At 38.1% G+C, this 14,448-nt stretch overlaps 1 protein-coding gene and 3 gene segments (V, D, J or C); 2 read left to right on the top strand and 2 right to left on the bottom strand.

Annotated features, from left to right (window-relative positions):
- The window catches only part of LOC122329698, a 610,329-nt gene that overhangs the window by 443,745 nt on the left and 152,136 nt on the right, over nt 1–14,448 (bottom strand).
- The window catches only part of LOC122329697, a 601,685-nt gene that overhangs the window by 437,519 nt on the left and 149,718 nt on the right, over nt 1–14,448 (bottom strand).
- LOC122329696 overlaps nt 1–14,448 on the top strand; it is a 603,783-nt gene that overhangs the window by 435,001 nt on the left and 154,334 nt on the right.
- Nucleotides 1–14,448, top strand: part of si:ch73-103b11.2 (myosin phosphatase Rho-interacting protein) — a 42,019-nt gene that overhangs the window by 11,086 nt on the left and 16,485 nt on the right. For 8 of the 13 annotated variants that reach the window (XM_043226093.1, XM_043226094.1, XM_043226091.1 and 5 more), the window contains exons 4-12: nt 2,733–2,884; nt 3,377–3,461; nt 5,027–5,210; nt 6,178–6,823; nt 10,754–10,916; nt 11,125–11,232; nt 13,194–13,250; nt 13,368–13,436; nt 13,515–13,604. In XM_043226093.1, the coding sequence (XP_043082028.1) occupies nt 2,733–2,884; nt 3,377–3,461; nt 5,027–5,210; nt 6,178–6,823; nt 10,754–10,916; nt 11,125–11,232; nt 13,194–13,250; nt 13,368–13,436; nt 13,515–13,604 (1,554 nt within the window). Of the gene's footprint in view, nt 1–2,732; nt 2,885–3,376; nt 3,462–5,026; nt 5,211–6,177; nt 6,824–10,753; nt 10,917–11,124; nt 11,233–11,476; nt 12,476–13,193; nt 13,251–13,367; nt 13,437–13,514; nt 13,605–14,448 lie in introns of those variants that run through there. The other 5 variants (XM_043226089.1, XM_043226095.1, XM_043226096.1 and 2 more) reach the window with 4 other exon arrangements.

Genomic DNA, 14,448 nt, shown 5'->3' on the forward strand with positions numbered 1-14,448 from the left:
CCGGTCCACCAGAGCGCTCCCCTGATGCTGACCCGTGGGCCGGTCGAGGGTTAAAGCTGAAGCTGTGGGCATGGGTTTGCTGAACACAGATTCAGCAGTCTCTTTGTGTTGTGTAAAACGCTCAGTCAGTCGGGCAGCTTTCCCAGAGGCACCTCTCTAAAGACAACGGGACGCAGAGGAGTTTTAATGCCATTTATCATCATCGCAGTGTTCCCACTTCATTCTCATGTCTTTCTTTTCCTAGTTTACCAACCGTTTAGTTTGCAAGCTGATGAAAAGCAGATTATTCGTGAAAATGATTTAATAAGATCTAGGTAACACTGATTCTCACCGGTTGTTGATTGGTACTTATTAAGCACTTATTAATGCCTTTTTTTACATGGCCATATTTTAGATATCTTAACCCTAACCCATATCTAAACGTAATAACTTTCTAATTAACTGTTAATAAGAAGCGACTTTGTTTAGTGAGGCAAAATATGTAGTAATATTAGCTAATAGAGGGAAATTGGACTATAAATGAAGCGTGACCACAATGTATATTTAATTTAACTTGTTAAATCATTTTAAAAAGAATTAAAATGTCAGTGGCACATCAGAAAAAATATTTTAGGTCAATGGTTTTCAGTTGATGAATCACTGATCTAGATAAGGATTCTATGTGCAGCTGACATTTAAGTAAGATTCACCTTTTTTAGTTATTTTTTGAAGTGAAATTATAAAAAAAAATTAATTCTTGTACATGAGCTTAATAATGGCTTACATAGAATATGTAAACTTTAAAAATGAATTTGTAAGAACTTCAGGACCTCATATACTTTCAAATGGCTTCATATATAAATGTCATCTCTCTCTCTCTCTCTCTTTCTCTTTAATTTTAAATGTATAATGATATATGAGTTGTTAGTTAGATGGAACTAGTCTGGCAGTAAATAGAGGGCAGAAGTCAAACACAATATTTGAGCTCGAGGAACTCTGTTCTGCAAATATGAGTAACATAACATTTAGTTAGAATGTAAACAGTTCAATGTATGTTGTGAACAGTGTTTTGGATAAATACTAGTGCTGTCAAATCATTAAGTGCAATTAATCACATTCAAAAAAAAGGTTTTAACTGTTTATACATTTATATAGATATTTTCTAATATATATAAATATATTTAATATATAAGCATAACATTTTTACCGTATTCATGCATGTTTGTGTATATGCATATATAAAATATATATATGTAAGCAAAAACTTTTATTTTGGATGCAAATAATCACAATCATTTGACAGCACTGATAAATATAAAATATGAAGCAGTTGATTTCGCTCTGAAAAGCAGAAAGCAAGCAGCTGATAGATGTTAGGTTTGGTTAGGCCACATGTCAAGGAGGTTAAAGAGGTTTTTCTGACTGCGAGTGAACCCTGCTGGGATGATTACAGGGACTAAACCCCCCCCTTCCTTTAAAAATGCATGATGTCTCTTTTATGGAACTTAAATTTCTCCCATGATGCCTCAGCAGCCTTATCTGCACCTCTGCTGTCATCACATCATGTCATCAGTGGTTTTAAAACAAACAAGCGCGTTTAACAGCGGCAGCGAAGTGAAACACGGTAAACAAGCGATTAAAAGGAAGCTGGAAACTCAGCTTTGAAAAGAAACGCCTGTCTTTTTCAGGGTTTTGTGTTGCTCGTCTTTCCAAATTTCTGATGAGTATGTGTGTGTTGCTTGGTCACTGTTTCTGTGTGTGTCAGTCTTTCCCTTTGAAAGAGTTATTGTGTGCGTGTCTGTGTGTGTGTGTGTGTGTGTGTGTGTGTGTGTGTGCGTGTGTGTGTGTGTGTGTGTGTGTGTGTGTGTGCGTGTGTGTGTGTGTGTGTGTGTGTGTGTGTGTGTGTGTGTGTGTGTGTGTGTGTGTGTGTGTGTGTGTGCGTGTGTGTGTGTGTGCGTGTGTGTGTGTGTGCGTGTGCGCGAGCTGGCTGCACAACAAAGTAGGAATTTTGCAACCCGTCATGAACAAGAAGTAAAATATCGAGAGATGTTGTGAAAGAGGAACTTGGATGAGATTGTCGGAGGAGGTTCATCGGGGAATGACAGAAACACGGGGACAATGAACCGGTTTGTGGTGTTTTCGTGGCGTGTGTAAAGGGAGGTCATGCGGCACACGTTTACACAAACACACACTCATTTACTTGGCCACCGAAGTGAGCATGTAGACGTCTGTAGATTCGGTATGAAGCCAATTCTAATTGATGTAACCCAACCATATTTCTAAAAGAATACTCTCTCTTTTTTTTTTTTATGCAATTTATAAATCATTCCTCAAACCATACCAGAGTAAACACACACATCTTTGCCTTTGACTTTGTCAAATGATGAATTGGAGGTTTCATTATTCATGCCAGTATTTATTTAGACATACTTGGTGATTAAAATCAAACATAACACACGTGAAAGGATATATTTCGCTTGAAGTGCAGTTTAAAGCAAGTTTCTGAATGCTCCCTAAGGCTGCGTTTATTTGATTAAAACTACCTCAAAGCAGACATATTATTTACAGTTTAAAACCGTTTTCTATATTAAAATTGAGTTTACTCCTGTGATCAGAGCTGTATTTGTAAGCAGTGTTCAGTGTCGCATGATCCTTCAGAAATCAGTCTGACATGCTGCTCAAGAAACATTTACGATTATTACCAATGCTTGAAACGGTGCGGTTCGTTGATGGATCTGCTGCGTGTGTTTCAGGCCAGCACTCTTCCACAGGGCACCATAAACCTGAATCAGTGTGTGGATGTTGTGGACGGTGAGAGCCGGACGGGTCAGAAACACTCGCTGTGCATCTGCACGCCGGACAAAGACCATTACATACGTGCTGAGAGCAAAGAGATCATACATGGGTGAGTCGCAGATGAAGAGCGGTTGATATCTCACGGGTTTATCATCAGATATTTAATGATTATGCGCGCCGTATTGATATTATGAGCTTCTAAAGGGGCAAAAATGTCAATTTAACACCCAAATCTTTTCCCTTTCATTTCTTCTGCACGTTCTCTCTTTGAACTATTTAAGATTTAATTGCGACTTTGATGCATTTAATCATTAACATTTACTCATTTAGCAGACGCTTTTATCCAAAGTGACGTACAAATGTGGAATATCACAAGCGGTTTGTCATAGATCCATCAGTATCGCTTGCTGAATGAAGTTTTTTGTTTTATGAACATATAAAATTCGTTTGGCGTTAGACATTAATAAGTGAAGTGGTGACTAACGAGATCACTCACTGATCGTAATTAGCGAGATGCACGCATTGCAGACTATGTAATTACATAAGCAGTTACTAACTAATTGGTGTTTTGAAATAATTCCCAAATTGTTTGTGTCTGAAGGTGGCAGGAGGCGCTGATGGTGTTCCCACGAACCAACAAACAAAACCAGAAGAAGAAACGGAAAGTGGAAACGCCAACGCCGCAGGTACCCACGCCATTAAAACGTTTCGGGTTTTAGCTTTCTCCAGATAAACCAGCAAGCGTTGTTTTTCAGTAAAGCACCGTTTTTGTTCCTGGAGAGCTGTGTGGGTCCTCCAGCGAAAGCAGCACTAGACCTGAATGAATGAGATGGGACTAGACCGGCGTTAAATGTATTAGTTATAGAAATGTATTAGGATAGAACTGAGGTGTGTTTTGAGTTTTGCCGTGCAAAGCGTGAGATTTGTTTCATTCCTGAAGTACAAACTTTTACACTCATCTCATTTGGAGAATGACTGCAAAAGGAGTCTACTCTGGAGGTTTCTTCTTCTTCTTCTTCTTCTTCATGCACAGGTAGCTCAGAAAAAGCCTTATTTCTAGTCCGTAGATACGATGGTTTATGAGCTAGTGTTTTGATCTACCAAGCAGGATTTTGTGACACAGGACTACTTGGAAAACCACACAAATTCACAAATTAGGGGAAATGTTCATCCTAAAGTCAGTTTCTATATTTTGCATACATGCATGATTCGTATGCATACATATATTTTGAAGCTCCTAAATCTCAGAAATCCTAAACATTGTTTTTATGTTATGTTTTATGTTTAATTTTCTTATAACTACATTATAGGTTGATTTTTTTTTTTTTTCTAGAACATAAATTTATGTAAAAAGATATTTTATGCTATTTTTTGATTCATGTATCATACACGCATATATTTTGTCCTTTAAAAAATCAGAAAAAATATTTCATGATGTTCTTCGACCTATTTTTTTCCTATCATCATTTAATTATTTGTTTTTCAAAATATTTTTATGTAGCTTTTTTTCCTCAGCCATTTACTCTTAGCAAGGTCTTTTTTGGTTATTGTTTATTTTATTGCCAGTCCTCTAACACATCAATCACGTGTTTTAAACCGATTGTATTTGTATCATTGGCATAGGTTTGCTCTGCTCTGACCTCATGACCTGTGTTTTGTCAGGCTGCTGATTTATCGTGCTCCCAGCAGAACATCAGTGGGTTTATTGTAAGTCCAGAACCAGCTTGATCAAACCAATCAGTACAGGGCAGTACAGGGATCTGATCAATTCACGAATTCTGGGTGTTCTTGAGATGACCGATAACTGATTGGCAGGAATTTGAACCTCACTGTAAATGATTCATGTGTGTGTGTGTGTGTGTGTGTGTGTGTGTGTGTGTGTGTGTGTACTTCTGCTGGGACGCTGGGTGGCTCGTGCAGGCATGCGTTCGGTTTGATGCAGAAAAATGCAACTTTATGATTTAATCAAAAAGGTATTACCGGGCGGTCAGGTGGAAGCAGGAAAGACACAGACTCTAATCTGCGAGTGTGTGTTTAGTGTTGGGCGTGGTGCTGAGCGTAAATCGGCGTGTGTGTGTGAAATCATGCCACAATAGCTCATTTGTTATCGGCCTGCAAGTTTAGACAGTTACATTCGTGCGCGTTTCTGTCTGCGCGCACACACAGGTGTTTTTGACATCAAAGAGCTCTTTGTTCTTGGTTAAATATTATGCTCGTCTGTATGGCTCTCTCTTTCTTCCTCTGTGTTCAGGAACCGGGTCCCGCGAAGGTGACGGTCACCAGTACCAGCAGCAGCAGCAGTATGGTGTGTCTCCCCAGCACTATAGCTCACGCAGAGCGAGTGCCCTCTACTCGGGCCACCCTGTGGCAGGAGGAGACGTGGAGCCGAGCCACTTTACCCACAAGCTGCAGCACCGGCAGCCTGAGTCAGCTCGGTACCAACACACACAATTCATTAGAAATGAACAAAAACAAGGTTACGGGTCATGCCGTGTGAACCTGGGAGCCAGACGTTAAAAAAAAATCCACAAAACATATTTTAAATTCATCAAAAATATCTTAATTTGCATTCTGAAGATGAACGAAGGTCTTACAGGTTGGAAAGAACATGAGCTCGAGTAATTAATAATTATAAAAAAACTACTAATATTTGTGTGACGCAGCAGTCCACTCTCTACAGTCTCCCTATACTCTCAAAGTACTTAAATATATGTAAATATAACGATTAGCGTTAAATATGTTAAACACTCTTTAAATGAATAGTTTATCTATCCATTTATTTATCGCCTGTCATTCACAGATTGTTGTTCTTTTCCTGTTCTTTTCCCTATTTTATCCAGTACTTTATTATTTATGTCAATCTGGCTCGACTCGCGGCTTGTAACTTTTAAACAAAGAGTTTTTAAAAAATCCCCATGGGAGATATGAATGAGAAAAATGCTTGTTGAACCAAGGCCGCTAAAAAAGTATGGTGTTGTGGTGGTGAGTTTCGCTCGTATTTTTCTTCATTAAATCTTGTATGTGCTCTGACTGCAGGGATGACATGCCATCACGTTCAATACATGCGATTATAAAAGCTGGCTTTTCGGGCCTTAAAGGAAAATGTCTACTTCACACATAATACAGTCACTTGACCTCGGATTTCTGGGTAAACGCATCAAAGAACGGTTAATTACATTTGCTCACTGGCCTCACAAAAACCACAGTAACCATCATTTCCGACAAAATACTACAGTGATTGTTACCTTAATAAAACCGCGGTGACTTAGTGTTAGTCACCGCTCTTGTAATGACAGATTTTTAAAAAGTCACTGGTTTGAAAGGGATCCCAAATTCGTTTAGTAACGTGGTGTATTTTTATAAAGGACCGGAGTGTGACTTTTCATTCTTTCTCACGGTCAGATGCAGGAAACGTGAGTGTTGGTAGCAAACCGCGGGTAGAGAGCGGCTATTTTTCACTGGAGAAACCCAAACCCGAAGAAGATGAAGAACGACAGCATCATCACCAGCAGGAGCAAGAGCCTTCACCACCACAGCTTTCTTCTTCCTCTTCCTCTCGCTCAAGGTATCTCTCTTTCGATCACGAGCTCTTCAGCTCGCACAAGCACACGTCACATGACCCGCACAGCGCTGCTAGCACACAGACTGACGGCGTCGCACACAACGCCTGCGCTCACAAACACAAAACACAGAGACTCGGCAAATCAGAGGAGCACGTTCCAGCCTCGTCGGATGCGACCCTCGGCCGCCTTCCCAGCCCAGAACGGCTCTCCGGTCCGAACGCGCACGCAAACGTCCTCCCATCGTCCCTGTCCTCCTCTCAGAGCTCTTTAGACTCTGAGCAGGGTCCGGAGAGCCGTGTGGGCGGAGCCTCGGGCAGGGCGGGGCGAGGCGGGCAGGGCTATGCCGCCCTGGCCGACGTGCCCCGGGCGCGGAGACTCAGTCACCGGGATGCGTACCGGTCCAGCCAGAAACGGCAGGAGCTGCGAGTGCGCACGAGGAGCCCAGGCAGGGAGGAAGTGGAGCGGCTGTTCGGACGTGAACGAAGGTGATGACCTTGTACAGTTACATTCACACGCAAGCGCTCGGTTTCAAACCCTATCTTCTTACACGGCATCTTTATAATAACTGGTTTGGAAAACTGGGTGTAATTGGCACGCTTATGGCTCATCCAAAAATTTAAATTTGATGGGCTCACAAGATGTAGGTGACTTTGTTTCTTTAGTAGAACACAAACAAGGATTTTTAACTCAAACTGTTGCGGTCAGTCATATAATGGGCACACAATCTTTTAAGAGCAAAAAAAGCATGCAGACCAATCACAATTAAACCCTGCGGCTCGTTACGATACATTGATGTCCTAAGACATGATACAATCGGTTCTCTGTGCAAGAAGCCGAACAGTATTTACATAATTTTTTAGCTCTGATACACCACAATGTCCAGAGCTCATTCACAACATCCTTGTGTAGATATATACACGTAGATTCCTCCTTAGAAACTGCCGCAGAGTTTAGTACTGATTTGTCTGTACATGTTTTTTTTTTTTTTTTACTCTCAAAAATTGTGTGTCCATTATATTTACATTTAGTCATTTAGCAGACGCTTTTATGTGACTGACAGACTGCAACAATTTGAGTTACAAATCTTTCTTTGTGTTCTACTGAAGAAACAAAGTCGCCTACATCTCGCGTTCACTGAGGGTAAGCAGATAAACATCAAATTTTCATTTTTGGACGAACTATCACTTTAAGAACTAGATACCGACTAGAACCGGATAACTAGATACAAAGATCTGGAGACTATCAGCGTCTATCAGTATTAAATATTCGATAAATATAAACAAGGATATACCAGATATACGAGAATGAAATGTAAACAAGGCAGCGCTTTCTTACTATTTCGGATATCAGTTGCGTTGACAACTTAATTTTGTGTGGCTCATGTTGTTTTAAACATTCACATACTGGATTGCTTGGGAAGATCACTTAGCATTCAAACAGCCTTCTGTCTGGTCTGTTTACTTACTAGGTTACATCACTCTCGGGCATTGGCTTGTTCACTAAACTGAATATGCAGTCCGGGCGTTTTTAGAATTTGTTTAGTTTTTTTTAGATAGAGTTAACCGTTTTATTAAAAAGCATAAATATTTTAGGCTTACCTAATAAATGTATTCAATATCTAAGATTAATATCAATATTAATATTACGAATAATGAAATGAATATTAACAAGTAATACCAATTAATAGCATAGTCTACACAAATGCTTGGTTAAATCGCTCATTCTGTATTTTTTAAAGTCCATCTATTTTGCTCAGTTTAATCTAATAGAAGAAAACCAGGAGGGAATTAATTGTGTTACTAGCATGTAGTTAAGTTAATTACTTGATGCTCTAATTGGCACAAAATAAGCAGCACACCCAAATATGTGATGATGTTGCATTTAAAGTCTGTATTTTCAGCTGTGTTGTAAGTGTATAATCATCATGTCATTTAATTAATGTGAAAGGATACTGTATCTATTATCAGTACTGTGCTCATGATGCCTAAAAATGCTGTCTAGGTAGAGAAGTCATCAGAGTTTGTACCAGAGCCAATCACACACGCATTTAAAGTGTTTGTTAAGAGACGTCTTTGTTTTATAGCCTCATTAGCCTAGTTCATAGTCTGACTGTAACCGAGGAGAGACGGTTCTGAACAGAGAACTAAAGAGACGCAGCTACTTCCCCTGCAGTATAAACACAATCTGCTCGTGCAGTCCGAGCCAACACGCCTGCTGTGTTTACGAGCGCGGAGGTTATATCTCCACCTGCTGGAGCCGGCAGGAAAAACCTGTCAATGACACTCGAGTCATGAAACCGCTGTGCCTTTAGCACTCAGAACCGCGACATTCATCTCATTCTTGCAGCTTTAGCGCCACCTAGTGAGTGCTGTGTAGAACTGAACTTCCAGCCTAATCTCTCTTCCATTTTGTTGAAATCTCAATGCAGTCCTGAATGCTGCGCTGTTCAGTTCTGTGTCTGTGATTTTAAAAGGTTCCGCGCTGTTTTCCTTTTCTCTCTCGTGCTCTTTTTTGCTTTTCATTTGATCTGTTTCTTCTCTTTTTCAGGCATTCTTCCGAAACTCTGCACTTCCTGCCCTGTGCCACGCCCTGCCACGCCCACTGACACGCCCACTGCTTACTTTCATTCCACCCGCTGGGGCCAAACTATAACAGACACGCACATCAAAAAATCAGAGACATAAAACCAAACACCTTTTTCACACCACAAGCAGCACATACGTATTTTGGCCACCTAAACAGCAAAGTGATGCATAGACAATTAAGCGGTTTATTATGAAAGCGCATGTTAGCATGATTCATTTCGAAATGTAATATGCATTGAAAAATGCCATTATTTCTTTCCGAATTAAAATGTTTATTTTCCTATACATATGTGCAATGTTTAGTGCAAAATAAATAGATAAAAGGTTTTATATGAGTGCAGTTCCTTTTAATAAAAATCTGGAAACTTAATTTGAATATATTTTAAAATGTAATTTATCTAATTTCTTTTATAATTAAATTTTTTGAATAAATTATAATTTTAATTTATTGCTATAAATTACAAGATTTTTTAGAAGTGAAGTATTGCATATATGATAATGTATCATATGAAATTTTATTTTGATGGTTATAGGATGTATTGCTTTATAAAATAGATTTATTAGATTAATAGATTTAAAATAGATTTATCTATTTTAAATAAAGCGATGTATTTTTAGGAATTATTTCAGTGGTGTGCATCAGAAATGCTGTGAAACGAGGCATGCATGCTGCTGCCTTATTTCGGTGTGAAACAGGTGTAAAAGATGAATTATTCGTACTAACACATGGGTGTTCACCGGGACAAAGACTGATTGCTGTCTGGGGTTCTGCTCATGGCTGTTGTCGCTGGTTTCCTGTCGTCTGTCCCTCTGCTCTACCATCTGCTCTTATAAACCACACAGTTCATCATGTCAAACAAAAACCACAACATCTCAGATAGTCAAAGAGAAAAGCCTTACAGCTTCAAACACTAAAAACTCTTGAGGAAATGGCGCAGCAGTACATGCCAAAAAATATTGAACTACTAATTTGATATAATTAGATTACATCAGCTTGAGTGTAATTCATTAAAACCGATGCAGTCGGGAGCTTTTAACGTGATAATAGAGGGAAAACAACAACCCATTTCCTGTTCGATTTATCACAGTGTTGAGGTCATTCACGACGGTCGGTTTCAGCTGACTGATCAGAAATGAACAGAGGAAGTGGGGGTTTTTTTCTCCATCTTTCCATGAAATTGTATTCTCCAGCATCCTTCCTCGGTAGATGTAAACATCCTGCAGTGTTTGGACGAAATGTGGATTGCATTCATCGCTTTATTTATTGTGGAAAATTAAGATTTAATTAGATTTCAAAATAATTAAAAATGTATCAAAATGTAAAAAAAGAGCCATATGCCTTACGCCTCTAATGAATTAATGCCTTTAACTCAGTTTATAATGTGACCCTTGATCACAAAACCTTAAATCTCAAAAATACATTGCATGGGTCAAAATTATAGATTTCTTTTTTTATATATATACCAAAAATCATTAGGATGTTAAGTAAAGACCATGTCCCATTCTTGTTTTCTACCATAAATATATTAAAACTTCATTTTTTATTAGTAATGTGCATTGCTAAAACTTTTACGAATAACTAGACTTTGACATTTTTAGCACTCTCAGTTGTGTCTCGGCCAAATATTGACCCGTCATAACAAACCATACATCAGTGGAAAGCTTATTTATGAATATTTTATTTAAATAATTGCATTTTGTGGTCCAGGGTCACATGTAAGGAATCACTTTGGAGTAGAGTATGAAGATCTGTGCTAAAAGGAAAGCATGCGTTTATGCTATATTTCCCCGTCGTTTCTCTGCTGACCTCTCTGTGTGTGTTTTTTGCAGCAGACGTTCGCAGGTCATCGAGAGATTTGAGTCTCATGACGCTGCCGGCGCTCCGGAGCAAATGGACACAACTACTTCTTCAACAGACCCCGCCCCTTCTTATTCTAAAACAGCCAATCAGAGAGCAGGACGCCATGAGAAACGTCTCTCTAATCAAAAACAAGTACTTATCTCATTTTTTCCTTCAGATTCAACTCTGCGTCTGGTGAAACTGATGTATAAATTGCAGCATAGCGGTGTACAGGAATGAATAATGTTCAGTGAATTGCCTAGTGAACCAGTTCTTAGAGATTCCAGTCTCATCCAACCAGATTGGAGCAACATTTCTTTGATTTCACTTCATTTTTAATTTCTTTCGTAATCTGTTACAGGACTTCTCGCTGGATTCAGCTAAAGGCCGGACTGATGAGATTTCTTCACTAGCTGGTTATCGCAGGGCCAAAAGTCTGGATCGCAGAGCCACAGAGACACTCATGACTGTAAGATTACATACATAACATGCATCTTTTAATTATGGCTATAATTGACAAGACTTTGTAATTGCAATATTGTATATGAAAATGCATTATATCTAGCGCAGTCATACAATTAAGTTTTGTATACATCATATATATATATATATATATATATATATATATATGTGTGTGTGTACAGTGTATATTTTTATGTATATATAAATATACACTAATGAATGCATATTTTTCCTTTTTTATTATTTTATTAATTATATTATTAATGTTTATTTAGAATCAAAATTATATAGATGTAGGTATATGTAGACATTTCAAAATGCATACAGCGTATGTGTGCAAAAATGTATTTTGGACTGCACTAATTATATCATAGTACCGGTTATGATGCGTGACAAAGGTATAAAGATTATTTTTATGTGTTATTTAAAAAATATATATTTTAATTCAAAATATAGTACGCAAATCAAAAATTAAATGTGTACATTTTTGGTAAACAGAATTGTATTTATTCATTTATTTTTTTAAGAATAAGGTGAGTTTCATTTCAAACGCTGCCACATCATTCAGTATCATCATCATCATCGTCACAGTTTGTTCTTCCTCTAAATTTTAATGTATCACTTTAGTCGGAAATCATTCGCGCATGAGTGTGTCATGTTGTAATGTAGATAAACATTGTAAGATCCCAAAGGAGGCCTATGAAGAGTGATGTGCATGACCGAAGACTGACCTCTGGATCAGCTTTCCTTTTCTGCGTCGCAGCATTTTATTAAGATGCAAAAGTCTACCACTGTATTATTTTCAGAACATATAGTTCACCTTCACATTGTTGATGACAATTATATTGCATTACACGCAAAGTTAAAAATCCCCGTGCAACATTTTTTAAAGTGAAATAGGTGTGCAAGTGAAACTGACCAAACTAAAGTGCGTTTGCAAAATATGCTTCCATAGTTAATTACTCTCAAGAACACAGCCTAATTATTTATAAGGGACTGCAGGGCTGTCTAAGAGTGTTTCAGCTGTTAGTACTTCGTTCATGCAAACCCAACCCAGAACCACTACACCGCCCCCGATTATAAATAGCATTCGCTCGAGTGTTAGGACCAGAGACACATGCCCAAACACACACACACGCACACACACACGCACACGAGAACACAGATTCATGTTCATACACACAGAAAGACGACATGTGAGTCAGAAGCGTGTGAAGAACAGGTCACAGATGAAACTCAACAAGACTAAGGTACTGTGAACCTAACGGCTAACTAGCAAGCGGCCGGTGGCGCCGATCCCAGCCCGGCCTGGTGGACGGTAGAGGGTTTGTATTATTATCAGTCGTGATATTTTAGGTTTGTTCACGGCTTTGTGAGGTACCCCTGCCTGTATCAGATTGTTTCAGGAGGTGGTTTTATGAGGCTCTTTTGAATATAAAGTTTTATTATTTTCCATATTTCTTGCAGCACGTTGTACTGATTGCTAGCACATTTAATGAATGAGTTACATTATTGTTTGTTCAAGATATCCTAACTCCCAAATGTCATATTCAAAAGTATTTTTATGTTGCTAATTGCATAAAGGGTTTTTTAAAACAACATTTCCGAAACCCTTTTTATATAGTAGATCATGAATGGCGAACTTAAATCTTGCAAGATATGATTATTTTTTTCTAATGGACTGTGTTCTCTATTTGTATGTGGGAAAAAAAAAGTTTTAATTATTGAGCCAAATAAACCGGCTTTATTTAAAAGGCAAAATATACTTTAAAAATCATAAAAATAGTGAGCAAGACTCTTTTTTAAATGTGAATTATAGGAATAAATTGAATGAGCGTCAGACTGGATTGGAGTTTTAAAAAGTACTTTTTCAAAGTATTTTTCATTGAATATTTTAAATAAGCTGTCCCTGCTTTAAAACATTTATTTATTTATTGGCAGTTTATTAATTCCATCTTTTATTTTCAGCCGGACCTGCTTAATTTTAAGAAAGGATGGATGACCAAGCTGTACGAAGATGGATTGGTGAGTAAAACGATTTCTTCAAAAAACAGCCAGGAATTGACGGCCTTGTGCTTCAGTGATTTTTGAATATTTAATATGGAGGTTATTCAAAAGGTTTGTTCTTCTTCTGTCGCTCAGTGGAAGAAACACTGGTTTGTTCTGACCGATCAGAGCCTGAGGTTCTACCGCGACTCCATCGCTGAGGAGGTACGCGTTTTCATCAGCCTTTATACTAGTCTTTTTGTTTACTAGTGACTGTTTAACAATGTCTCTAACGTTTCTCAGGCCTCTGATCTGGACGGAGAGATCGATCTGTCGACGTGCTACGATGTGACCGAATTCCCAGTTCAGAGGAACTATGGCTTCCAAATCCTTGTGAGTGATGATCATTTATTATCTCAGGTGTATCTTACCTCATAAAGGCTATAACAGATATACCAGAAATGCATGCTGTCAAGGGATTAATCGCATCCAATATAACTATTTTTGTTGACATAATATATGTTTTTGTACTGTGTATATTATTTATATATAAATACACACAAATACGTTATATATCTTGAAAATATTTACATGTCTATTCTGTTTAATTTATATTATAAATATATATATATTTTTAAATTTATACATGTTTTTATATATACACAATGTGTTTAATAAAAGGCGCATATTATGTAAACACATTTTTTTAATTCGTTTTTATTTGTAATTAATCACAATTAATCGTTTTACTAAACTACATATGAATGTATATACATGTAAATATTTACAAAAACTATTTTGCATGTGATTAATCATTTGACAGCACTAATACGTATATAGGAAAAAAAGGGCTTAATGAACCACATCAGGGCAACAGACAGGACTGTTTTAGCTAGCCCTGACTCTTGCTGCGATATATGTTTCCGCCCTTCTCTGCGCTCCTGAGGTATTGATGCTAGACATATATGTCTGCTAGGTTTACAGTGGTATGTTTTCCCACCTAAATAAAGCCGCGGTGATGTTATCTGTAACCCTAACACTGTTCCTCGCTAAGCATTGTTTCATCACTAATGCCACCTGATCTGTCAGCAGCTGTGACATCATCACATCCCTATGAAATAACACCCGGTCCGGTCCGGCGCTCCTTCAACTTCGCAGTGGGGAAAATAGATGCACTTTAATATCAAATAGCTGTTTTAATATAAAAATGAAAGTTTTTCTGATGGCGATCGCTTAT

The sequence above is a fragment of the Puntigrus tetrazona genome, chromosome 24, assembly GCF_018831695.1.
Source record: "Puntigrus tetrazona isolate hp1 chromosome 24, ASM1883169v1, whole genome shotgun sequence".
Classification (NCBI taxonomy): Eukaryota; Metazoa; Chordata; class Actinopteri; order Cypriniformes; family Cyprinidae; genus Puntigrus; species Puntigrus tetrazona.